The following is a 25,216-nucleotide window of genomic DNA, read 5'->3' as shown; positions in this document are numbered from 1 at the left end:
CACTTAGGATGGGTTAAATGCAGAGCACTAATTCCGAGTATAGGTCACCATAGGTCATTTGACAGCACTAAAAATAAACAGACTTATACTTTAGATCAGGGGTTTTCAACCTTTTAGGACATGCGCCCCCCCCAAGTTTGTCTAATTTCACTCGCGCCCCCCCAACATCCAACAACCGCCCCCCCAGTTTGTGTGCATCGGGAATCATGTTGTTTTCAACTGAAGCCAAGGTCGAACTCATTTTACGTACAGCGCTCAGTGAAAATGACAGGATTATGATCGTGGGCAAATAGTTTGAAATCATGAGTTTAAAGTGTGTGAAGCTGAACTCCTCAGTTCGTCACGCAGAAAACACACACTTCACCAGATCTCAGCTGGATTGCACCAAGTCTGCAGGGTTTGTGAAATGAAATCTTCATTAGTCATTCAAAGATCTGTTTAAATGATATAAATGCGTATTTGCTGAATGCTGACTGCAAACGAGAGAGTATTATAATGTTTGCCTTTCTATTACTAATAATATAAAAACATATATCATTATAGTACTTTTTGTGCACCTTTTAATTCCTTTGTTTAACATGCTACTCAACCGATTTGAATCGTCACATATTTGAATCGATTTTCAACCGGCTCGCGGTTAGTCATTACATCCCTAATTATAATGTTTGCCTTTCTATTACTAATAATATAAAAACATATATCATTATAGTACTTTTTGTGCACCTTTTAATTCCTTTGTTTAACATGCTATCTGATTATTAGACAGACTTCTATCTGTATTAGACAGAACTGTTAAACGACGACAGCAAACGATGAAGAGGGAGAACGTGAGCGCTGTGTGCCGTTCTCAGCGCCGTCAAAATAAAAGTCATGATAAAAAAAATGCCAAATATCGGATGATATATCGGTCGACCACTAAAAGAAACACACACACGAACAAACAACCAACCAAACATACACGCTCACACACACACACTTGTGTTTGAATTCATCAGCTGCTCACCTTCCAGTAGTCTGATTGTAAACTGTAGTACCGCTGGTACGCCGATAATGCTGCAACACAAAGACACGCGTGTTAGGAGAAGCTTGTGGTCATGTTAGTGGATCAGAACAGAAGAGCTTCTCAGCACCTTTCGGATACTCCTCCAGTAAGAGGTTGAAATGACCCAGCTGGCAGAAGAACTCGGGATCCACTTTTCCTTCAGCTTTCAGGATGAGAGACTCGTAGCAGCGAACAGCCTGTGTGAGGAACACATTCAACATTACACAAGAGAAACACATACATCACAAACAAACAAAGACTTGAAGAATACTGTGACATGTAAACACAAACCTTTATGTCTTAAGAAAACCATTACATTTTACATTTATTATTTTTGCGTTATATTCTCAGCAGAAAAGATTAGAAATTCACAAGATGTCAGCAAACCAGGAAAACAAAGACACTTCAGACAGCACTGCGAGCTCAAGGCTGACCCATCATCGGCCGGTCAGTCACTCTCAACCTCCAGTAAACAAACGAGAAATATGGTTTCTATTTCACCATCACCGTTCACCAGGACTCAGGAGAATCACGAGCCGTCAGTGATTAACCTGCTCAGATTTCCTTGTCACTCAAACACTATCTTCAGCTCCGGGAACTCCACAGATGATGTTTAGGACACGAGGTCCTCTCGTGCTGAAGACTCACATCACCGTCACTCCGAAGCATTTAATAATCGCGCTTTAACCCTCAACATCCATGAATTACAGACAGAACGTGAGGTTGAGTTAATAGTCCACTGTTTAGATTATGCCAATATCACAGATGGAGAGAATGTGTGCATTACAGCAAAAGCTATTCAAATAAACACTAGCGTTTCAATGAGGGATGCACCGAAACGAAGATTCTTGGCTGAAGCCGAACAAAATTAAACACTGGGCTGAAGGCCGAACACGGTTTTTCCAAGTTTTTTCCTCCATGTATTTTGCCAATTTATTCACCATTGCATAAATTAAATAGCCAAAATGTGCTTTTTACGGTTTTGTCTTGCTTTTCAAAGAAAAAAAATCAATTACAAAACAACAATTTAAAAATATTTAACACTGAAAAAAATTTAAATATTTTTTGGCCATTTTGAGACCCCCTTCTTCAATAAGGCATGCAATTGGCTTAAAAAAAGAAGGTAAACTGGACACTTTAAGCAGCAAATCAGAATGATTTCTGAAGATCATGTGACACTGAAGACTGGAGTAATGATGCTGAAAATACAGCTGCGCATCACAGAAATACATTAAATTTTTCTATATATTCACATACAAAACAGCTGTTTCAATCAATCAATCATTTATTTATAAAGCACCTTAAAAACCATGAAGGTATACCAAAGTAATAATTTCGTCTGCCGAACATTCGGTGCATTTCTAGTTTCAATTAGTGCACAAGAGTATGAGATACACCTGCATTTTGTTAACTAGGTTAAAACAAGCCGCTGGTGGGTAATAGACTCGGCTCCCACCGTCTGTGACCACTCGCCCTCATGCCAATCAAACCTTCATGACTTAATTTCTTCTGTACAACACAAAATAGAAGATGTTTTGAAGAATGTCGAGAACTAGACAACAAAAACACATTGACTTCTCATACAAACCAAAACACTTCAAAACACTGTGTTCCACAGACAAAAAGTCATAATGGTTTGAACAACACGAGGGTGAGTGAAGGATGACAGAACGATCATTTTTGGGTGAACTGTCCCTTTAAGCAGTGAATATGAACGTGACATAAAACGAGTGCTTCACCTACAAACGCACGTTCAAGCCCCGCTAAACACCAAACCGGCCCGCTTCAGACAGCACGTCTCCGACGGCCGAGCTGCGTTAAACAAGCAATAACAGTCTCAAACCCGCAGTAATGAGAGATTGGTGGAGGACGACGCCGGTCACGTGGTTTAGCGTCTGTATAAAGAGCTCCATACGGCTGTTATTCTGGTTCTGCTCAGCACAGACACGAGAAAGCGTTGACGAACTACATATCAAACAATGATATAAAGCATGCTCTTCAAAACTAATGAGAATCAGGAGCGCAAACAAAATATAGATCATAAATGCAAAAAAGTTGCGGAGTATCCACTGAACGCAAACAGCGCATGCTATTCTGTGTCAGCCACACCACACGGTTCAAACATTATTAAAGAGACAGTAAAAATAAGAACAAATACACAAATCACAAGCATAGATAAATACAACAGAACAATGTTACAAATAAAATAAGGTCGTAGTATTCAGGGACAGAAATGTAATAATTAGCCTAAGTGTAAAATAACACTGCATAGTGTTCACTGTATAAATTTGACAGATTTATCTGTCAAAAACATGTCTGGTATTTATAGGCTGCTGCCCCTTTAAGAGCTGATGCACGGATCCAATATAATGATACACATCCGATTTCTTTCTCAGCTGTTAGTTCACTTGAGACATAACTGACTGCATTTACCAGAATGATTGTCGAGATCGAGATTTTGTCAGTTTTGTGTGTATATGCGTCTGTTTAAAGGCAATGAGTGAAGGAGATATAGAAGAAGGCTCATACACGCTTCATGTGTGTGCGTCTGTGAACATAGAAAGCAACACGCGAGTAACGAATCGAGTTCCCTTTCGCTGGAGTGTGTAAACAAGTACAATTGATAAACTTTCACTATTATGGTAAAATTTTGCAATGAGTCCGCGGATCACATGCGTGCCGAATCGTACGGATCAGCTACGATCCGTTCAACCACTAGTTTGAGCATGAAAACCTCACATTTCATGCAGTTCAGACATAAACCCAACACACAGGAGCATCACTGCGTTTCTCTCGCTGATCGCTCCGCATTCATTGATCAGTCCAACACATATTAACATGGAAATGCAATTCAGATCAAGAGACGCAAGAAGTCTGTTAAAATAAACAACAGTGACGACACAATGCTAAAAGCTGCCACAGATGCTTCACCTCCATCTGGACGACATTCTAGTGAACTACAAATCAGCTCAACTGTACAGAAATGTAATAATTAGCCTAAGTGTAAAATAACACTGCATAGTGTTCACTGTATAAATTTGACAGATTTATCTGTCAAAAACATGTCTGGTATTTATAGGCTGCTGCCCCTTTAAGAGCTGATGCACGGATCCAATATAATGATACACATCCGATTTCTTTCTCAGCTGTTAGTTCACTTGAGACATAACTGACTGCATTTACCTGAATGATTGTCGAGATCGAGATTTTGTCAGTTTTGTGTGTATATGCGTCTGTTTAAAGGCAATGAGTGAAGGAGATATAGAAGAAGGCTCATACACGCTTCATGTGTGTGCGTCTGTGAACATAGAAAGCAACACGCGAGTAACGAATCGAGTTCCCTTTCGCTGGAGTGTGTAAACAAGTACAATTGATAAACTTTCACTATTATGGTAAAATTTTGCAATGAGTCCGCGGATCACATGCGTGCCGAATCGTACGGATCAGCTACGATCCGTTCAACCACTAGTTTGAGCATGAAAACCTCACATTTCATGCAGTTCAGACATAAACCCAACACACAGGAGCATCACTGCGTTTCTCTCGCTGATCGCTCCGCATTCATTGATCAGTCCAACACATATTAACATGGAAATGCAATTCAGATCAAGAGACGCAAGAAGTCTGTTAAAATAAACAACAGTGACGACACAATGCTAAAAGCTGCCACAGATGCTTCACCTCCATCTGGACGACATTCTAGTGAACTACAAATCAGCTCAACTGTGTTTCACTCACAGCGCAAACATTCAGTCAAATACCAGACCCAAAACAACCACTCCAATTACATTAATTAATATAAAGACCGCAGACAGAACCATGTCAGGATGGGAAAGCAACACCTGACAACACGCTCAATACGATGATCGATCCAGAAACTATCATTCTGTCATCGTTTACAAAAGATGATATTTTGATGAATGTTTAAACTGTTTTTGTCCAGACAATGCAAAACAACACTGGACCTCATGGACCACCTTTATTGTATGGAGAAAGAAAACGAGACATTTTTCAAAATATCTTCTTTTGACTTCCACTGAAGTCAAGTCACCTTTATTTATAAAGCGCTTTTAACAATACAGATTGTGTCGAAGCAGCTTTACAGTAATAAACAGAAAAACTAGTGAGTAATAATGCAAAACAGTAAACACGCAGTTTTCAGTTAAAGTCAGTTCATCAGTGATTCAGCGATGTCATCGTCTAGCAATCAAATTGACTATATCGCTGGAAATTAAGTGAATGAAAGAGTGTCACAGGAGAGTATTTTTTATTATAAAGCGGATAGTTCCGATCCTTGATTCTGATTGGCTGAGCCGCGTTCGAAGCTGTTGTAAATGACTCTACAAAGTAACATACACCTTTGTTTACGTTTGTCTGTTGCTCGGCAACCACTTTGTAGCAACCACAACTGTTTCTGAGGAACTACATTGTTTGGTGGAAGAATACTGTTTTTATTAATATCATTACACTTTATTTGCTCTGTTTTATTTTGTGAAACCTTACTACGTATATGGAATAACCGTTTTATAAAAGCAATAAGCCCCGAGAAGCCGTGGTTTACAGTACATTTATAACAGCTAAGAATGTTTTAGACTCCGCTTCACGTCATACTTAACAATGCTGCTTAGCTGTTATAAATTCACTGTAAACGAGTGTCTCACACGTCCTGAAAAGTGAAGCTGCGGGCTCATTGATCGCCCCCTACAAATCTCTACTGCGCAGACTCGGGCTCCAAACTAATCTCTACTGCGCAGACTCAGGCTCCAAATGACGTCATTTACTGAAGATGGCAGAGGCCATACTGAGATGCTTTGGCTTCCCTTTTCTATAGTGGAAGGAATAGGAGACGCGTCGTCCATCTTTTTTTACAGTCTATGACTGTAAACCACGGCTTCACAGGGCTTATTGCTTTAGTGAACTATCCCATCAATGGTGTTAATCCTGACACCAATTACCAGAGGTCAGGGGTCGTGTGTATAAAAGCAGATACACCATATAAAGGACGACAGCAGAACTACAAGCATTACATCTATCAAATCCACCAGATACATGCAGGTCTATGGCTGTGCGTAAAGGACAGAAAGTGTCTATAGAGACATCGCTCCAGCTCTGTGTGAACTCGACAGGGTTTCTAACTGAACCAGGAGTCTGGAATCAGCTGCAGACAGCACTCGGTCTTTGTCCACTCTCTAGTGTTCACTACAGCTCGCTGCTGGACTGCACAACAACACAGGGAGGTGTTCTCACAGGACGCCGGTTACCCACAAGCCTTCGCGGGGCTCGGAATGGAAGGCAGAAGCAATGCTAGCTGCGCTTTCTGCAGCGTTATTCGCGTCTCTTTCTGCATTATAACGCGGTAGCTCTCACTCCTCCCCACCCCGCCATCTTGGGCCGACCCAAGCAGCCATTACCACCGAACACAAATCACCGTCTCCGAGTAAACCTGAGCGCGATCTGACGCGGTTGATGAACGCGACGACCAGCTCAGCCCTCAATCACTGAGGGAAATAAAGCCTTAAATCTTACAGTGATCTGAGGCGCTGTCTGACACCCGCATGTCCACAAACAAGCTACAGAATAAACACACACACACAGACGCGCGGCTAACGCTAGGAACGCGCCGCGTTTACCCATGTTTGTGAAGCCAGCGAATCGAGCCCGAGCGACGCTCGTGTAATCGCAGGGCAGAACCGCGGTTAAGCTCCGCGTCAAATCGAGCGCGTTAGCTGAACGGTTAGCCGCGCAGCTCTGAGGAGAAAATAAGGACGCGTCGCCGCTCGGAAACCCTGGCCCTCGCTGTCATTTCGCACCGCATGTGTGCGTCGCAAAGCGTTGATTTAAACGCGCATCTTTACCTTTACGAGCAGGGCCTTCATGCTGGCGCCATCTTCATGAAGCCGCTGGTATCCGAACAGAGAGCTGCGAACGAGAGAAACACACACACACACACACACGGGGTTTGGGATCAACTCACACATCTCACTCAGAAACAATGAAAAGCAGCAGCCAAAAGACGCCCGCGGCTCCGACCTGTCGACGCGGGCCAGAGCGTCGCTCTCCTGCGCGCTCAGCCGCGGTGAGTCCTCCTCGGGTTCGCTCGCTTTTCCCGCCGCCATTTTCTTCTCCTCATCACCAGCGGCGCTGAGGCGGCGAGCGGCGGCGACGGAGAGCGTCACTCGGCACGATTTCATGGAATCGCGCCGCGAAATCGAGGGAAGGCGAGCTCCGTGCGTCCAAAAGCCACAATAAACGCGAACTTTTTCTCCAGTGAAACGCGCCTCAGAGTCTGAACCCCCGTGCGAAGTGAGCTGGCCCTCCAGCGGCGCGTCGTCTCACATTGTTTTGCAGGAATAAACTGTGACGCGGCGGCTCAGTGTTGATGCGTGACGTGCGGCCCTGCACACTTAAAAACGCGGAACGTATTCAAACAATCTCAAAGTTGTGTTGCTAGCGGATTAAAGTTGTTGTAATTGTGTCACACAGGCGAACCCACGCCGTCGCCACGCCCTCCCGGGCCCGACAGCCAATCGCTGCGCAGAACGCGAGCGCGTCACTGGCCTCGTCCCAAAATGTTGTGCTCCAGTCCTTTCGGTAATTTTGTTTCCTGTAACAATCGCTCGAGTGCGCGACGCGAAACGCCCGAGCGTTTGACGCGATGCGTGGGAAAGTTCGACGGCGCAGACGCGATTCCCTCAAACAGAGGATTGCGGGCGGCTCGTTTGCGTTGTTATGAAATGCAAATAAAGAGGCGTGGTTTTCACAAAATGGGGAAATTGGACTGACAGCCGTGCAGCTGAGGCCCAATGCTTTCGCTGTTGTTCCTTTGAACACAGTATCACTCACAGTTACAGATGCACTGCAGTCTTTATTACTAATGTCAGCCGTCTCCTTTAAGAAGCGCGCTCGTTTATTCAGTGCTGTGCGTTTGCTATGAAATGCAATGAAGACATGAATCTTCATATGAGAATCAAATGAAGAAATACAAACCGCTTGTATTCAGAACGAACATTTCAGCTCAAACGCGTGTTTAAGCACACGAGATACACACATCTGTGTTTGTGTGTGTTATGGATATGAAATCGCAGGATTATAACCGGACATACTGTATAATGTTTGAAACACTGACGTGGCTGTAGGCGGCGCTCGCAGCTGTCAACATCACCTGACGCCGTGACGTCACACGCAGCACCCAAAATGGCGGAACAACAACACAGCAGAGGTGAGCGGGTCTACCGTCACGTTTATGAGAATAAAATCAAGTCTTTATCGCCGTTATTGCGCTCTAACGTCAGCTGCAGCACCGAGGACTGCGTGTGTCACTCAGAGCCCGTTAAATGAAGCGACACTCGTAGATTCTGCTGCTTTCTTAAACACAAAAACGGAGAATAATGAGCTCGCTTCAGTTTTGTCAGTGTCTCCTTCAAACAGCAGCTGACTGACGTTAGTTCTGTTGGCTGACATGTCCTGGTCACATTTCACCTAAAATCATCTTATCAAGCATTGAGAGTTTTTATAAGGGTAATATTGTAGTCAAAATATAACAGCCATATACAGTTAAAGGAATTTTTGTTATGAACTACGGCAACGCTCCATGAATGTAACTTAATACTTAAGTTTGCTTGAGATGTGGGTTTGGTTCTGGCATCTGATTAGAGCTGTAACGCTACACAAACATCACACGGTTCGGTACAGCAGGGGGAAAACTAAACATAACATTGCTTTTTTTATAATTAAACAGTGGTTTACTGAACAAATGGCTCTTTCTTTAAAGGAGACATATTATGCCCCTTTTTTTACAATATGTGGTGTCCCCAGAATGTGTCTGTGAAGTTTCAGCTCAAAATACACATTTATTATATCATTTTGAAAATGCCTATTTTGAGTTGGTAGATGCACCGGGGACCTGATTATAGCACTTACAACCTGGAAACGTCAGATTCTCATGATATGTCACCTTTAAATAAATTCAATTATAATTAATTTTCTCAGGATAAAAATCTACCTCAGCTTATGCTCTGAACCATAGAGAGCCCTTTTACATTACTATAAAATTACAATTAACAACAGAGCCCAAACTTAAATTCAATTACTATTTTTTCTAAATATAATAAACACTCAACTTAAAATTGTATGCAAATGTGTAAATTGCACAATGCAGTTTTTAAATTAACTTCTTAATTATACAGTTTCTATTTGTTGTTGAAATATAATCATTTACACAGTGGCTGTCGTAACTTGTTTCATAAAAGGTTTATTTAAATATACATTAAATGGTTAAGACATCACTAACAGGTAAAGTAAAATATAATGAGTGTATAGTCTAATATTTCTCAAAATGCTCATTTCTCGAGCAAATAACGATCTGTTGGACACTGATGACTTGCCTGAGGGAAATTAAATGCTGCGTGACATTCTGTTTACAAGCTGTTTTAAAACTAGACTATGACTTTAGCCGGATTAAGGTAATCAAAAATCCCTGTTTACATGGTAGATTCTTAATCAGAGTATTGTCTTAACCGTGTTAAAATCAGAATATTGTTGGATGTGAACGCACTCGAAGTCGAAGTAAACACAAATCGAATTAAGACATGTGGAGTATTCCTATTTTAGTCGCACTATCCCTATGATCAGCTGTTGGTGTGTTCAGGAGCGGACGATGAAGACGAGGCGTACGAGATGCTGGATCTGACCGCACACGCTCGGACGCAGCAGTGGTGGAGCGCCGTGTTCGGGAGCAGCTCCGGCCCCATCGCAGAGAAACACTCCGTGGCCACTCAGATCATGACGGGTGGAGCGGCGGGCTGGTGCTCTTACAAACCTTCCTTAGGCCTGGGGAATAAATCAGTGCATCGCGAATACAGAAACGACTCAGATCATCCGAATGCATGGCGATTCTTTCTCGAGTCAGAACCTTCCTTAGGCCTGGGGAATAAATCAGTGCATCGCGAATACAGAAACGACTCTGAGATCATCCGAATGCATGGCGATTCTTTCTCGAGTCAGTTCTGAGCTTAGTTTTGAAAAGCAGATGGCGCTGCATGCTTTAGAAACATAGACTGTATAAAAACATAATCCACCTGTCACTCAAGTGGCCACGCCCTTAATTATGCAGAACTTTAAGGCTTAATATAATTTAAACGGATGAGTTATAAAAAAATTCACCCCCCTCACAGTTGTCATGAAGGGCAAAATTAGCTATATAAACCAAAACCACTTTATGTACCAGGCTGTAAACATGTTTTTTTTCTAATGTAAAGTTGAAATTTTATAAAATAAAAATTTTAACATGGGGAGTCTATGGGACTGACTCCTTTTTTGGAGCCAGCCTCTAGCGGCCAGTCGATGAATTACAGTTTTAGTCACTTCCGTGTTGGTTTCACGAGAGAGAGCGGAAGAATTCCGATTGGTTAGAAATAGCCGTACTCTGCTTGTTTCCGAATCCTTACACACACTTGAATCTAAAATAATCATTCATAAAATTCAAGGTTGAAGCGAATCACAAAGGTGTTGACAGTGGGCTGTGTTTACATTAATCTGGCGTCATAAAAGCATTCTGAGCCGAGGTGAAATTACAGACTCAGCCGAACACACAAGCGCTCTTCAGCTCTTCTTCATGAGTGTGTGGATAAAAACTAGAGTAGAGCGCCATCTGCTGTTAATATAAGCTCAGAATCCATTCCAGAGAGAATGGTGATGCATTGGGAAGATCTCTGAATCAAATTTGCATTGATTTATCTTCGCAGCCCTACTCTTCTTCATGATCAGTTAATAAACCTCTTACTTTGGCTGTAATGTAGTTGTGCTGAAGCGTGTTTGTCTGCAGGTGTGTGGGGTATGTGTTCCAGCGCGTGGGGAAGATCGCCGCTACAGCCGTCGGAGGAGGATTTCTGCTGCTGCAGGCCAGAAACAACAACTGCACAACAAACCATTCGCTGTTCATCATGTTATTGTGGCACAATGTGACTTTAAAGGATTTGTTGTCTTGCAGATAGCCAATCACAGCGGCTACGTCCAAGTCGACTGGAAGAAAGTGGAGAAAGACGTTAACAAAGCAAAGAGACGTCTGAAGAAAAACACCAACAAAGCCGCACCTGAGATCAACACGTTTATCGAGGAGGTAAAGACACTTTATAATCGTATCAATGAATGTGAATCCTTCAAATGACTAGGACTTTCATTATAGAAATAAATCTAAGACTTTATAGATTTCCTTTGCTTCAGAAGTCAGTTTAGTCTTTTTTTAATGTAGTTCAACACCATACAGGAGTGATATAATTCATTTGCGCAGCAGCTCTGAAGCGGTTTTCTGCGAGCAGCAGCGCCCTCTGTTGGTTAGGAGGAGATATACCTCATTAACCATGTTTTTCAGGCCACTGAATTTGTGAAGAAAAACATTGTGGTTTCAAGTGGATTTGTGGGTGGCTTCCTGCTTGGCCTGGCCTCTTGAGCTGATGCTGTGAAGAGCGTCTTCCCATCATGCACCTGAAGATAGGCTGGCCTGTACACCCATTAACCAGTCAGTTCTTCACTCACGTAGTGTTTGATGATATAGAGGAGAAAGTGATCTTATTCTTTACAGAACTGTGCTCTTTACACCGAGAGTCTGTCTAAAACACTGGGATGCTTATGCTTATCACCTCTGAAAACATTATTATTCTCTGCTAATGCTTGTACAGGTTTTGTGTTCTTGGTGAAGTTACGGTTGTATTTTCATGTTTGGTAAATCTTTGGGATGTCATGTGTTGTTTACTTTCCTCTTTACGGTCAGCCGGCAGATTTATGTTTGTTCACTCGCGGTTTCTTTATGGGGAACGTTTACATTGTAAATAAAAATCACTTCTGATTCAACTTTTTGACATCTTGACTTTAAGATCAGCAGTATTTTATGATGAAATATCACTGCAGTTATTGTAAAGCGCATTAATTTGCTCCAGATGTTGTAATGTTCCTCCAGGCTTGTGGTGGAGCTGTAACCGGGGTCAGAGGGCACTGGAGGCCGAACTCACGGAGAAGTAAACAGAACATGTGTTTATCCATTCAGTGCATTTTACAATTACTAATATTTAAAAAAGCATTGTTTGCAGCCATTGTTTTTAAAGCAGAATGAGCAGTTCAGTCTTGTGTTATCAGTAATTGTAATACTTCACTTGCATTGGCCCTGTATTTCTCTCTCTTCCTCAATCATTTTACTTTTCGCATTTTGCGGTCTTTCATCTCTCCTTTATTATTCATGGTATAATGTTTTGATGCTATCTTCACGGCTGGCATGCAATCATTCACAATACAAACCTTTTCATCTGAAGAATACTGAAAGCTGAATATACAGAATGTCATCACATATTGTTGTATTCAATACAAATAATTTAAAGGGGTCATATGAACAATTGAAATCGCATCATATGACCCCTTTAATAAATACTTTTAAAGTATATTGCTTTTATGTACTCTAGAAATTACTAATTTGTTCTATGGAAAATATGATTTTATCTGTACTCAATGCGCAGAGGTGGACAGTAGTGAAGTATTTTTACTGAACTCAAGTAAATGTAATCTGTATCTGTACTTTATCAGTGTTTTTCTTTGGAATCTGTATCTGATGTTGGACATACACTGGACCTATATTGCGTTATGCTTGGCACATATTGCCGAATATCTTGTCCTTCAGGACGGACTCTGCTGCCTGAACACGAGTTCCTTCACAAGCAGACACTTCCAGAACCTTCTCTGCGGTGGGATCTCCACACGACCGGCCCATCACAACAGTGAACACACACTTAAAGGGTTAGTTCACACAAAAATGAAAATTAGCCCGTGTTTTACTCCCCCTCAAGCCATCCTCAGTGTATACGACTCTTCTTTCAGACGAATCCAGTCAGAGTTACATTAAAACTGGTCCTGCTCTTCTAAACTCAATCATTGCATTAGGCGGGTGTTTCTGTTCTGTTTAACAGTCCAAAACACGTTAAATAAAGCGCGCGCATCTGTAATAAAACATGCCTCACACGGCTCCGGGGCATGATTAAAGGCCTCCTGCAGCGAATCCATGCATTTCTGCAAGAAAAATATCCATATTTTAAATGTAATAAACTCTTTTCTCCCACTTCTGCTGTCTGTCTATGCAGAAGCGTTCCGGCGGATGACTACAGATTATAGAAATCAAACTACACAAATTTAAACGTCACCAAAGAAACATGTAGCCATGTAATAACAATGAGCAATAACAGCAGGGTTTTAGGATTCAATCACATAAGATGCAAAGACGCCAGAGCAGTTTCTGTATTTGCAATTTCCAACTTTAATTTGGTAAAATCATACAATAAACACATTTTATTTTTCGTGAAGTGCACAGCCGCTAAACTAGTACATAAAGCAAATACTCTAACTCTAAGGGCTCCGGTGATGTTCTTTCACATGATCTGGTCAATTAAAAGCCTCTCACTTCATGCTTTCAACACTTCACTCATTACTGCTTCTGTAATTAAGACTGAATGTTCAGCCAAACCTGTCAGAGAACACCAGCGCCAGAGCCCAATATGCAAATGCAACAATAGAGAATAACCACATGTTTTTGTTACTTAAGATTGCCGTGTGCCAGACATTCACTGGGGGTACAAATGAAAATAAAATATATATTGGAAAAAAACAAACAAAAACAAATAAGAACTGGATAATCTGAACACTGCACTGATACACATTTACAAAAATATTTCGAACTTATTCCAAACCTTGGCATGGTTGTTTATCGTTCAAATTTCGGCTGCCAATTCAGAGTTTGCCTGAACGGATCGATTCGTTTAGTTTGTAACGAACGTAAAAGCCTGCTGCAGAAATCGGTTCGAAAATCTCCTTGACCAAAAAACAAGAACACTAGCATGCGGATTTCTTCAGAGACGAGCTGGGCTTTCTGGGCTCGTCCGCTCTGACCTCGTGGTCCTAGAGAAGCCATTCCAACTCTGCACTGCGGAAGCTGCCACAAGCCCACCGTTCATCGACTGGATTTCAAAGGAAGAAAAAGATAAATCCAATTGCTAACTGCACGACGGTTCAAGAGAAAAAAAAAAAAAAAAAAGAAGTTAATCCAACACCGGCTAAACAGCTAGCATGTGGTACTGAACTAGCGGCCTCTACGGTTCGGTTATGAAGCGGAGCGGCGGGAGGCAGACACGGTTCGTCACAACATCGAAATTTAAAATAATATACTGGAATGGCTTGGTTTCTTTCTCAGTAGACTACCGTTTCTCTCTTATTGATGCCTCTCCAGGATAGAGTGAGCAAGATCTTTTCCTTCCAACATTCAATATTTTTCACCCCCTTGTGATAGTTTTACCACACAAGAGACCTCAAGCCAATCGAGGGGGTCAGGCCCCGCGACACCAGCACTGGTGACCCCATACAAAATTTCAGTTCAAAATGAGGTTGTGACAGACCATCCCAGACTTTGCCAAGGTTTGATTACATCCAAGCTTTTGTTATACCATCCAAACAAATCTTTCGAGCGGGGAGAAAAGAAAAAAAAAAAAGAAAGAAAAAAAAAGAGGGGAAAACAACTGTCAGCCAGACATTTAAAAAGGAGAATGGAAAACAAACAAAACGCAGCGAGTCTAAATGTAAAGGCACAGTACATTAACAAACAAATGATTCTCATTTAGTATAAAGAAATGAGATGTAGTGGAAAACTAGAGTCCAAGAATCTAAAGCAAACGTCAGCCTCCGTTCCCCCTTCGGCACGAGAGCGTGTCCTGCTACAGTCAAACCTCCAGAAATCCCGGCATCCCCGAGTCCCACGGAGCTCAAGCTTCTCCGGATGTGGTCAGAGAATCACAGCTGGTAATGTACTGCAAAGTTCTTCAAAGCTACACAGGGTATACAGTCTGGCTATGGTACATGTGGTTTCCATTCAGTGAGTTTGGCATGGTGATCCACTGTCATCGTGGGGAGTGAAGAGGTGAAGGAAAGAGTCTTAGTTTCCCCACCAGTCCACCTGCGAATAGTTTCCTCCGTAGCCATCACTGCTGTAGAAGTTACCAAAGCCACCTGAGGACCAGAAACACCAGGTGAGTTACTCAAGAACTGTGTTGTCATGCAGCTAAAGTGGAAAATATCTTCGAAAGCAGCCAATCAAGAAAAGCCACCAAGGCCTCTTCCCCCAATGAGGGCGTTGTTCCCGAGCGAAACCGACCCTTACCCCCGCCAAATCCACGGTTTCCTCCGTGACCGCCGGTGTTACGGCCGCCGCGACTCCCGAAGCCTCCGCCGCTGGTGCTGCTGCTGGTCTGACGGTAGTCTCTGGCACCAAAACCACCAGAAAACCTGAAAAACACCAAACCGGTTTAACAGGGTGCCCAGGGGACGATGGTGAAAGCAAAAGGCTTGGGGAAAACGCTTCACCTCTTGGAGCGCCCGCGGCTGCTGCTCTTGTGCTGGTGCTCATAGGCCAGGCTCTCCAGCCAGGACGGGACTTCCTGTTTGGCCTCCACCACGATGTCCAGCAGATCCTTGGTGATGTTGCTATTCTTATCATTGAAGAATGATGTGGCAAGACCTGAGACAACCCAACGAAACGACTGAATTGAGACTTGGGACGCAGCAGACGTCAACAGTAGCAGCGTTTACATGGACTCTAATAATCCGATCGTAATAGGACTAGAAGCACAATCGGAATAACAAAAAATAAAGTCACATGTAACCACGTCAATCGGACTGAATTGGCCAGATCGGTTTAAAATTTCAATCGGATTGTAAGGGGTGGTTTATTCCTTTTGTAATCCGAGCGAGAGGACCTGTAAACACTTGATCGGATTGAAAACCCGAAATACTGCGCATTAGGGCTGGGCGATAGGAGCAAAAATTCATATCTCTGTATTTTTTGGCTGATTTGTGGTATATATCTCGGTATTTTCTGGGCTTTTGTATTTGGATTACACAAATAAAGTGAATGTAACCATGTCGGCATATATTATGTGCAAAAGGGTTAAAATCACATTATAAAGCGGAGAGTTCCGGTCCTTGATTCTGATTGGCTGAGCCGGTTCGAAGCTGTTGTAAATGACTCTACAAAGTAACATACACCTTTGTTTACGTTTGTCTGTTGCTCGGCAACCACTTTGTTGCAACCACAACTGTTTCTGAGGAACTACATTGTTTGGTGGAAGAATACTGTTTTTATTAATATCATTACACTTTATTTGCTCGGTTTTATTCTGTGAAACCTGACTTGTTTTAAGCAAAAACCAACAAAATTTGGATAATATTGTCAGAAAACAAGACAAAATATCTTAAGTCGTTTTACTTGTCAAGTAAATGCATCCCGATTCAAGAATTTTTAGATATTTATACTAGAAAACAAGACAACACTAAGGAAGAAAATCATATTTTTTTGCAGTGTAAACACTACACTCAGATTCGTCAATCAGAATTAATTCATTCCGATGGAAGCAAAAAGTGTCCATGTAAACGTAGCTGCTGTCACTGCAATCATCAACACAGTCACTGCAATTACCAAGGTTTCCCACACGACCAGTTCGCCCGATGCGGTGGACGTACTCCTCGATGTCACTAGGCAGGTCAAAGTTAATGACGTGTTTCACATTGGAGATGTCCAGACCACGAGCAGCCACCTGCGGAACAAAAGAGTTTGAGACTTGCACCAAAACATACCAAAGATTAAACAAAGCAAAGAGGAAAGAAAGATGACATACAGCCGTGGCTACTAAGATGGGGCATCTCCCTGAACGGAACTGATGGAGCGCTTCCTCGCGGTCTCTCTGGGAACGGTCGCCGTGGATACTGGTGCAGGCGTAGCCCTCACGGTACAGGAAGTCCTCCAGAGCATCCGCTCCCTTCTTGGTCTCAACAAACACCAAGGTCAAAGATTCTTTACCTGTTGGATGAGATGAAGACTATCAACAACTTGCATCACGCTTCAGTACGAGGAGTAGAAGCTAATGAATGGCAACAAACAGGGAGTGACAAGCATTTGGATCTCATAGAAGTGAACTTTGCGTTAATTTCAAAAGACTACTGTAGTCGCAGCCATGTGTGCAGCCAAATTACAGCAGTCTTATGGCTTTACAATTCAACATGGCATTGGTTACATGCCACTTCATGCACAGATCCAACCGCAGGAAAGAACCACTGAAAAGGAGCATGACTACTTCCAAAGAAATATCAGGGAGAGAAAGAAAAAATAATAAATTAAGGTCAAGATCCTAACAGCATGAGAACTAGAGCTCATTTGACATGGGGAGGGAGGGGTTGGAAAACAAACAATGTTCAAGCAAAATGAAGTAGTGAGATGAGACTTACATTCGTTCCACTTCCAGTGGACAGATAAACGTTTCTACTCACCAGGTTTTTCTACGTTCTCCCCCGTACTGTCCTGAACCTCATTCGGAATGACTGAATAAAACCAGACCTTATGATGAGCTTCAACAAATATCAGTTTCAGTCTTGTTAAGGTTTACATGGGTTCAGATGGAGCTCTGCTTTCAGGTGCTGGCGGAGCATGCATGCAATTCATAATTTTCTGTATCTGTAGCTCACTGAATTTAATATTTCTGGTGTTTAGAGAACCACTGTGACAATTAAAGACTCACCATTCCCATTGTACTCAACCTCAAAAGTCCTCAAAGAGTGACTTCAACCTAAAGATTAGTTTAGTCCGCTCACAAAACAAGCTAATTTAATCTCCTCAAACATGGAAGAGCAATCTGCCATCAAGATCATACTGAAACGACTGCAAAGACAAATCAGATGAAGGTGTTCAGAGGCCATTTACAGGCATATGTACCTGTGGCATTGAGCAAGTCGAGCAGGAAGGACCTCTTGTCATTTTCCTCAACCCACACCACCTTCTGGGTGATATTCTCTGAGGTAGAACCAACCCTGCCCACAGCCAAGAAGATATATTCCTCCAGGAAGTCACGAGCCAAGATCTAAGAAACATTAAAGGGTTAGGTTCACCCAAAAATGAAAATCAGTCCATGTTTAATCAACCTCAAGGCATCCGAGGTGTATAGGACTTCCTTCTTTCAGACAAATCCAATTGGAGTTATTAAATTTCTTGCTTTTCCAAGCTTTAGACGCATCGGTTTGCTGCAGGAGGCCTTTATTCACCCCCCGGAGCCGTGTGAGGCACTTTTAAATATGGATGGATGCGCTTTATTTGACTACTTTTGGACTGCTGAACAAAATCACCCACCCATGCCATTATAAAGCTTGGAAGAGCAAGGATCATTTTTAATATAACTCCGATTATACTCGTCTGAAAGAAGAAAGTCATACACACCTCAGATGCCTTGAGGGTGAGTAAAACATGGACCTATTTTCATTTTTGAGTACACTATCACTTTAAATCTCAATTCATCAGACAAACCTAATAAAACAGGACAAGCCAGATCCATCTTAAGACTATAACATTACAAGACGTCTTCAGGCTGAAACGCTCACCTGGATCTCCTTGGGGAAGGTGGCACTGAACATCATGGTCTGACGAAGCCCTTTGGGCGGCATGGTGTCCTGCTCGACGATACGGCGAATCTGTGGCTCGAAGCCCATGTCCAACATGCGGTCTGCTTCATCCAGCACCAGATAACTAACGACAGAAACACACAGCTTATAGTCAAGCCACAAAACAGTGAAAATAAGAGAAGCTAGTGCATTCTTGGACCTAAAACTGGGCACCATTAAAAGTAACAGACATGCATAAGATTGGACGGCGTTCCACAGAGGCACAAAGTGCAGCAGATCAGTGACGTACTTGCAGTAGTCCAGGCCGATCTTGCCCCTCTCCATCATGTCCACCAGACGCCCAGGAGTGGCCACCAGCAGATGGCAGCCTCTCTCCAGATCACGAATCTGCTGACCGATATCAGCGCCTCCATACACCACACAGGGCCGCACATGAGAGCGGTACGCAAACTACACACACACGGGAATTTTTTATTTTTTTTAAAATACGTTTCAACCAACAGAAATTGGGAAGTTCCAATGAGACGGTGTTCTGGTTGTTGTTTATTACCTTCCTGGCCTCATCGTAGATCTGGAGCGCCAGTTCCCTTGTTGGGGCTAAAACCAGTGAAATGGGATACTGCTTACGGCGGCCATATTTCCCATTTTCCTAAAGACAAGAACACGCCCAGTTAAAATATCCAACAAATGTAGTGAGCCAGTTCTTTATTGCCAAACTAACACACGGGAAATGCTACCTGTGCACTGTTCTTCACAGCCTGCAGCGCCTCTCCCGGTCCTTCAGTGTATATCTGGCTCAGGACCGGCAGCAGGAAGGCTGCAGTCTTACCAGAACCTAGTTACAGTCACAAAGACAAGGTCAATCAAGCATTTACCACACACATGCTAAAAAACAACAAATCATGAGCAACTAAGCGGACGTCTCACCTGTCTGTGCGCACGCCATCAGGTCTCTCTTAGTCTTGATGATGGGAATAGCGTGCTTCTGGACAGGAGTGGGCCGTGTGTAGCGGGTCAGGGCTATATTTCCCATAATGATCTCTCCCATATCTACATCATGGAACTGTATTACAAAAACACACAAAGATTAATTTATTAAAATATATATATATTAATTTGCAATTAAACTCGGATCTGGATCAGGTGACTCACACTCTCAATATGTGGTGGACAGTTCTGGCCTGTGGCTTCAACAGGAATGTCATCATATTTCTCAAAGTTAATCCCGGTGTTGCCTCCAGAGAAGAGCTCACTGCGAGAAAACAGGAAAAACAAGTGTCAGACAAACACCACTTTGGCTTAAAAACCACTGGCAACCTCCAGGATTGCATTTACAAGATTAACATATCAACGACACCACATCAGAACTACTTCAAATCTAATGTTAGTCATTTTTTAAGGATAAGGAAGTAGGAACACCTTCACAGGAACCTGAGAGCAGCATCATGTCAAAACAGCAACACTCACTGTTCCACACGCTCATTGGGAGGCAATGGTTTGGACCAGTCTTCATCGTCTCTGGAGTCCTCCACCCATCGGCTGTTCCCACCGCCGCCAAAACCTCCACGCTCATACCTGCCAAACACAACACTGCTTCAGACAGATCCAGGACTTACAGAGACTTACATCACAAGTTAAAGTTCATTCTAGAGCTGCACGATTCTGGATAAATTGAGATCACAATTCTGAACTTAAATTAACAATTTACAAAAGGCTAAGACAAAATGTTAATTGCTGCAGTCAGTTTAAGAGTGTTTAATAAATTTTTAATTGTTATCTTAAATATACATTTAAAATAATATATTTAAATAAACCAATTTTTAATATTCAAATTATGAAAAATTGGTTTGAATGATTCAATGACTCGCTCAAATACTTCACTTGTTTCAGTACTGGATGAATCAGCATTTTTGAACGAATCTCTTGAATGAATGATTCAAGGACAAATAAATTTTTAACAGTCACTTGTCGCCACCTAGTGGAGGAATGTAACCTAGGGCTGCACGATTAATCAAATGCAACTGCCACACGCATCACATCAGTAAAGCAGTTCTGTGATCAGTAGTAAATCTCCATCACCTGCTTTCAGATGGAGCGGCATGCACTACACAGAGCCGTAGTTCTCTGACAAGCTACGCACAAAAAAGAAAAAGAAAAGGGAAGCAAGCCTTACCGCCCCCTGGATGAAGACCCGCGGTCATTGAAGAAAGATGATTTGCCCCGGTCAGAGCGGCCGCCAAAGCTGTTGTAGGCAGTGTCTTTTGGGGCATTCCACCCGCCGGCATCTTTGTTGTCATAACCAAATCCTATTAAAGAGAGAACGATTCACATCAAAAAGCAGCAGTGCAAGTCGTGTAGTCAAACAGCAAAGCAAGCGTTCTCAGACGTATGGTGAAGACACCTGCCTGCGCTCGGCATTGGCTGGATGGGGCTGTAGGAGCCGCTGGTTTTACCTCTGAAGCCTCCTCTTCCTCCGCGGTCGTTGCGCACGGAGCCGCGGCCACCGAAACTGTTGCCCCCATTCATGCGGTTGTCTCGGCCATCGTGGCAGCCGTTCACGAAGCCATTGCTGCGTCCGTTATCCCATCCTCCGGGAGAATCTGTGTGAAAGCGAGAGGACGGGGTTATTAAACACACGTGTGCTAGAAACGTTACATGGAGCGGAGCATTCTGGGGGCGGATGATCAAAAGCAAAGCAGTTAGTCAAGTAAGGCATGGACTCCTACTTCTCGGCTCTAGTTAGGTAGTCTGCCACCAGTCCTCGACTTGACCGACTACGATGACTTTGCTTGCAAACTGCAGAAAATTAAAGTGAATGCAGACATGGGAGCATCCACTCTAAATATTTCCCCCCTCATCTGAGTCGGGTCTTTAAACAAAAGTGCTCTTCAAAGCCTCATTTGCAATCTTGCATTGGAAAGAAATGTGGCTGAAATAAGCTGTTACGATTCCAAGTGTGTGCTGAGAATTAATCGTGGAATCATGCATATTCGAGGATTTCCCCTCAAAGTCTCTTTAGCTAAAGGCTGTCAATAGAAACTTACAGCTCCTTCCTGGTGCCACCGAGTAACCGCTCTGTCTACCAGAGGAATAAGCTCCAGCTAAAAGAACAAACGTATAGTCAGGAGGGTGCTGGGCCAAACAGCCTTGTCACAAGGATAAGACTAAAGATCACGGAGCATCTCAAACCTATACTGCTGAGAGTCTCGGCCAATACGGTTCAGACAAGCTCTGGTTGAATTGTAGACACACCTGCCTGCGCTCGGCATTGGCTGGATGGGGCTGTAGGAGCCGCTGGTTTTACCTCTGAAGCCTCCTCTTCCTCCGCGGTCGTTGCGCATGGAGCCGCGGCCACCGAAACTGTTGCCCCCATTCATGCGGTTGTCTCGGCCATCATGGCAGCCGTTCACGAAGCCATTGCTGCGTCCGTTATCCCATCCTCCGGGAGAATCTGTGTGAAACAAGGAGAAGACTAAAGATCACGGAGCATCTCAAACCTATACTGCTGAGAGTCTCGGCCAATACGGTTCAGACAAGCTCTGGTTGAATTGTAGACGAATTTTTTTGTTTTGTTTTGTTTACATGCCAGCATATTGATTACTTGAGTCATTGGACAAAAGATGGAGGGGGGATAAAATGATCCAAAAATGTCAGTGGAAAGCACTGTTTTGGCTCAAGATGTGTACCAATAACAGTCCGAAAGAGAGAGGTATGAGAGAGTGCAGTAGTGCACTGGCACCTAGACAGAAGCAAGCAGAGATTCACAGACTGCACACTAGCTATGTTTCCATCCACCTATTTTTACATGCATTTTGGAATATTGCATAAAAATAATTTTTTTTTTTAAAAAGCGCTAGATGGAAGTGCCAAGACGCACATAAGTTCTAAGCAACAAAGCCTCACCGCCCCCTGGATGAAGACCCGCGGTCATTGAAGAAAGATGATTTGCCCCGGTCAGAGCGGCCGCCAAAGCTGTTGTAGGCAGTGTCTTTTGGGGCATTCCACCCGCCGGCATCTTTGTTGTCATAACCAAATCCTATTAAAGAGAGAACGATTCACATCAAAAAGCAGCAGTGCAAGTCGTGTAGTCAAACAGCAAAGCAAGCGTTCTCAGACGTATGGTGAAGACACCTGCCTGCGCTCTGCATTGGCTGGATGGGGTTGTAGGAGCCGCTGGTTTTACCTCTGAAGCCTCCTCTTCCTCCGCGGTCGTTGCGCACGGAGCCGCGGCCACCGAAACTGTTGCCCCCATTCATGCGGTTGTCTCGGCCATCGTGGCAGCCGTTCACGAAGCCATTGCTGCGTCCGTTATCCCATCCTCCGGGAGAATCTGTGTGAGAGCGAGAGGACGGGGTTATTAAACACACGTGTGCTAGAAACGTTACATGGAGCGGAGCATTCTGGGGGCGGATGATCAAAAGCAAAGCAGTTAGTCAAGTAAGGCATGGACTCCTACTTCTCGGCTCTAGTTAGGTAGTCTGCCACCAGTCCTCGACTTGACCGACTACATTGAAATTGCTGAAAATTCAAGTAAATGCAGACATGGGAGCATCCACTCTAAATATTTCCCCCCTCATCTGAGTCGGGTCTTTAAACAAAAGTGCTCTTCAAAGCCTCATTTGCAATCTTGCATTGGAAAGAAATGTGGCTGAAATAAGCTGTTACGATTCCAAGTGTGTGCTGAGAATTAATCGTGGAATCATGCATATTTGAGGATTTCCCCTCAAAGTCTCTCTTTAGCTAAAGGCTGTCAATAGAAACTTACAGCTCCTTCCTGGTGCCACCGAGTAACCGCTCTGTCTACCAGAGGAATAAGCTCCAGCTAAAAGAACAAACGTATAGTCAGGAGGGTGCTGGGCCAAACAGCCTCGTCACAAGGAGAAGACTAAAGATCACGGAGCATCTCAAACCTATACTGCTGAGAGTCTCGGCCAATACGGTTCAGACAAGCTCTGGTTGAATTGTAGACGAATTTTTTTGTTTTGTTTTGTTTACATGCCAGCATATTGATTACTTGAGTCATTGGACAAAAGATGGAGGGGGGATAAAATGATCCAAAAATGTCAGTGGAAAGCACTGTTTTGGCTCAAGATGTGTACCAATAACAGTCCGAAAGAGAGAGGTATGAGAGAGTGCAGTAGTGCACTGGCACCTAGACAGAAGCAAGCAGAGATTCACAGACTGCACACTAGCTATGTTTCCATCCACCTATTTTTACATGCATTTTGGAATATTGCATAAAAATAATTTTTTTTTTTAAAAAGCGCTAGATGGAAGTGCCAAGACGCACATAAGTTCTAAAAATGTGCATTAAAAAAACGTATGCGCACAATTGAGTAGGATAAACTTTTTATCCGATAAGAAAAAACGTGCATAAACTAAGCCGGAAACACAATTACTGAATAACTTCCACCATGCGCATCGAACAGTCATGTGATTTGCGCTATGAGACGGGATAACTCGACTAACCAGCGGACCGATCTCGTTCACAGCATCTATATGTTGTTCTGGTCGTTCTGAAAGGCCTGAGCAAAGCCTGTCGTTAAAGTATTTCTGTATAATTGTCTTAAACGACCGTGTTCCCAAACAGCAGCATCCTCCTCCGAAAGCATTGACCACATTTACTGTGTTTCGTCTGCTCGCTCTTAGTCATTTATCACATATTAAAATTATTATATTCAGTGGCTTCTCCTAGTTTTCTTTGTGATATTTAGAGCCAGTTTATCAGGAAGTGACTTTTCAGGAAGATTCTGTTCTCTTTGACCCGCTGCATGGAAACGGTGCTTTATTCACAAACGTTTTCTGCGATATTCCAGTTGTGTGCATGAGTTAAATTCGCAACTTTGGATGGAAACACAGCCACTGACAGACGTCCTACAGACATGCTGAGCCACAAACACAAACAACACTGTCTTTAAGTCAGACGATCACAATCTTCAACAGCACTGGAGCTTTAGGGCTAACAGACACATCAAGCAGAAAAGCGTAACGTACCATTTTTGGTAGCTTCTTTGTTCCTTAAATGAGGTGGAATGTAGCGCCCTGGTGAAGACAGACTTTGTTAGCATGGCAAACACACAACTCTCCTTCATCCAGAGCAAAACTGGTGTAAGAATCGGATACTCACTTCCAGGGACTCCTTGAACATCAGCGGAGTTCAAGTCTAGGGCAGCGAGCTGAAAGAGAAGCGACAGAGTTGATGTGGTGCAGAGCAGAATAACCTTAAAAAGCTGAACGGGAACCGGTGCGAGAGGAAACACCGGATCCACCGGAGGCACCCTCGAGCTCAGTTTCTACAAAAGCACACCGCGCTCCTCTCAGAAATACAACATCTACCTGAAAAGATCACTAGACAACTACATCTCAAAATCTGGTTTTGTGCTCCAGGGTCACATTTTGTTGACTTATGAAACGGTATTTAAAGCGCTCTCGGAAGATTCGTTGTGTTTACATCGAGATATTCGAGTCCGTTTGGGTTCATCTGAAGTACAGAAACAAAACCAGGTTCTATTAAGAGATGAAATGACCGCAAATACACAAATGCAGCGAAATGAAGAGCTGGTCAGACAAAGGGCCAGAAGCAGCTCGATAACAGGCCACAAACCCACCAGCGGAAAGTTTTCCAGCTCGATCGCGATGTATTTATTTGCGTAGCGCGTCTGAACGAGATCACAAAGCCGCTTATAAACGACACTTAACTCTGTA

At 43.2% G+C, this 25,216-nt stretch overlaps 3 protein-coding genes across 7 annotated transcripts in view; 1 reads left to right on the top strand and 2 right to left on the bottom strand.

Moving 5' to 3' along the window:
* Positions 1-7,501, bottom strand: part of kdm6al (lysine (K)-specific demethylase 6A, like) — a 37,835-nt gene extending 30,334 nt beyond the window's left edge. Inside the window, exons 1-4 of the mRNA XM_016566388.1 lie at positions 7,073-7,501; positions 6,898-6,961; positions 1,131-1,239; positions 1,004-1,053 (exon numbers count right to left, since the gene is read on the bottom strand). Coding sequence (XP_016421874.1) covers positions 1,004-1,053; positions 1,131-1,239; positions 6,898-6,961; positions 7,073-7,233 — 384 coding nt within the window. The 5' untranslated portion in view covers positions 7,234-7,501. The remainder of the gene's footprint in view (positions 1-1,003; positions 1,054-1,130; positions 1,240-6,897; positions 6,962-7,072) is intronic.
* A 198-nt stretch (positions 7,502-7,699) lies between these two features.
* Positions 7,700-12,416, top strand: LOC107750830 (FUN14 domain-containing protein 1-like). The gene is made up of 5 exons (XM_016566378.1): positions 7,700-8,261; positions 9,690-9,846; positions 10,866-10,941; positions 11,031-11,159; positions 11,412-12,416. The coding sequence occupies exons 1-5, from the start codon at positions 8,237-8,239 to the stop codon at positions 11,487-11,489; spliced, it is 465 nt and encodes a 154-aa protein (XP_016421864.1). The 5' UTR covers positions 7,700-8,236; the 3' UTR covers positions 11,490-12,416.
* Positions 12,417-13,886: 1,470 nt separating this feature from the next.
* Positions 13,887-25,216, bottom strand: part of LOC107750829 (putative ATP-dependent RNA helicase an3) — a 13,414-nt gene continuing 2,084 nt past the window's right edge. The window contains exons 2-19 of one of the 5 annotated variants that reach the window (XM_016566372.1): positions 24,639-24,687; positions 24,506-24,553; positions 22,647-22,841; positions 22,415-22,547; positions 19,979-20,086; positions 19,664-19,763; positions 19,439-19,574; positions 19,249-19,346; positions 19,062-19,160; positions 18,801-18,961; positions 18,491-18,635; positions 17,832-17,976; positions 17,390-17,440; positions 16,741-16,922; positions 16,542-16,659; positions 15,431-15,584; positions 15,228-15,352; positions 13,887-15,076 (exon numbers count right to left, since the gene is read on the bottom strand). In XM_016566372.1, the coding sequence (XP_016421858.1) occupies positions 15,003-15,076; positions 15,228-15,352; positions 15,431-15,584; positions 16,542-16,659; positions 16,741-16,922; positions 17,390-17,440; positions 17,832-17,976; positions 18,491-18,635; positions 18,801-18,961; positions 19,062-19,160; positions 19,249-19,346; positions 19,439-19,574; positions 19,664-19,763; positions 19,979-20,086; positions 22,415-22,547; positions 22,647-22,841; positions 24,506-24,553; positions 24,639-24,687 (2,121 nt within the window). In that variant the 3' untranslated portion in view covers positions 13,887-15,002. The remainder of the gene's footprint in view (positions 15,077-15,227; positions 15,353-15,430; positions 15,585-16,541; positions 16,660-16,740; positions 16,923-17,389; positions 17,441-17,831; positions 17,977-18,490; positions 18,636-18,800; positions 18,962-19,061; positions 19,161-19,248; positions 19,347-19,438; positions 19,575-19,663; positions 19,764-19,978; positions 20,087-22,414; positions 22,548-22,646; positions 22,842-24,505; positions 24,554-24,638; positions 24,688-25,216) is intronic. The other 4 variants (XM_016566373.1, XM_016566376.1, XM_016566377.1 and 1 more) reach the window with 4 other exon arrangements.

This window comes from Sinocyclocheilus rhinocerous, unplaced genomic scaffold (assembly GCF_001515625.1).
Source record: "Sinocyclocheilus rhinocerous isolate Xijiao unplaced genomic scaffold, SAMN03320098_v1.1 scaffold3529, whole genome shotgun sequence".
Classification (NCBI taxonomy): domain Eukaryota; kingdom Metazoa; phylum Chordata; class Actinopteri; order Cypriniformes; family Cyprinidae; genus Sinocyclocheilus; species Sinocyclocheilus rhinocerous.
This window is presented reverse-complemented; position numbering and strand designations above follow the sequence as displayed.

Coding starts and splice junctions, on each gene's coding strand:
- LOC107750830 (XM_016566378.1), top strand. CDS start 8,237: ATGGCGGAACAACAACACAGCAGAG. Junction 9,847..10,865: donor ACGGGTGGAGCGGCGGGCTG/GTGCTCTTACAA, acceptor GTTTGTCTGCAG/GTGTGTGGGGTATGTGTTCC. Junction 11,160..11,411: donor TCAACACGTTTATCGAGGAG/GTAAAGACACTT, acceptor CATGTTTTTCAG/GCCACTGAATTTGTGAAGAA.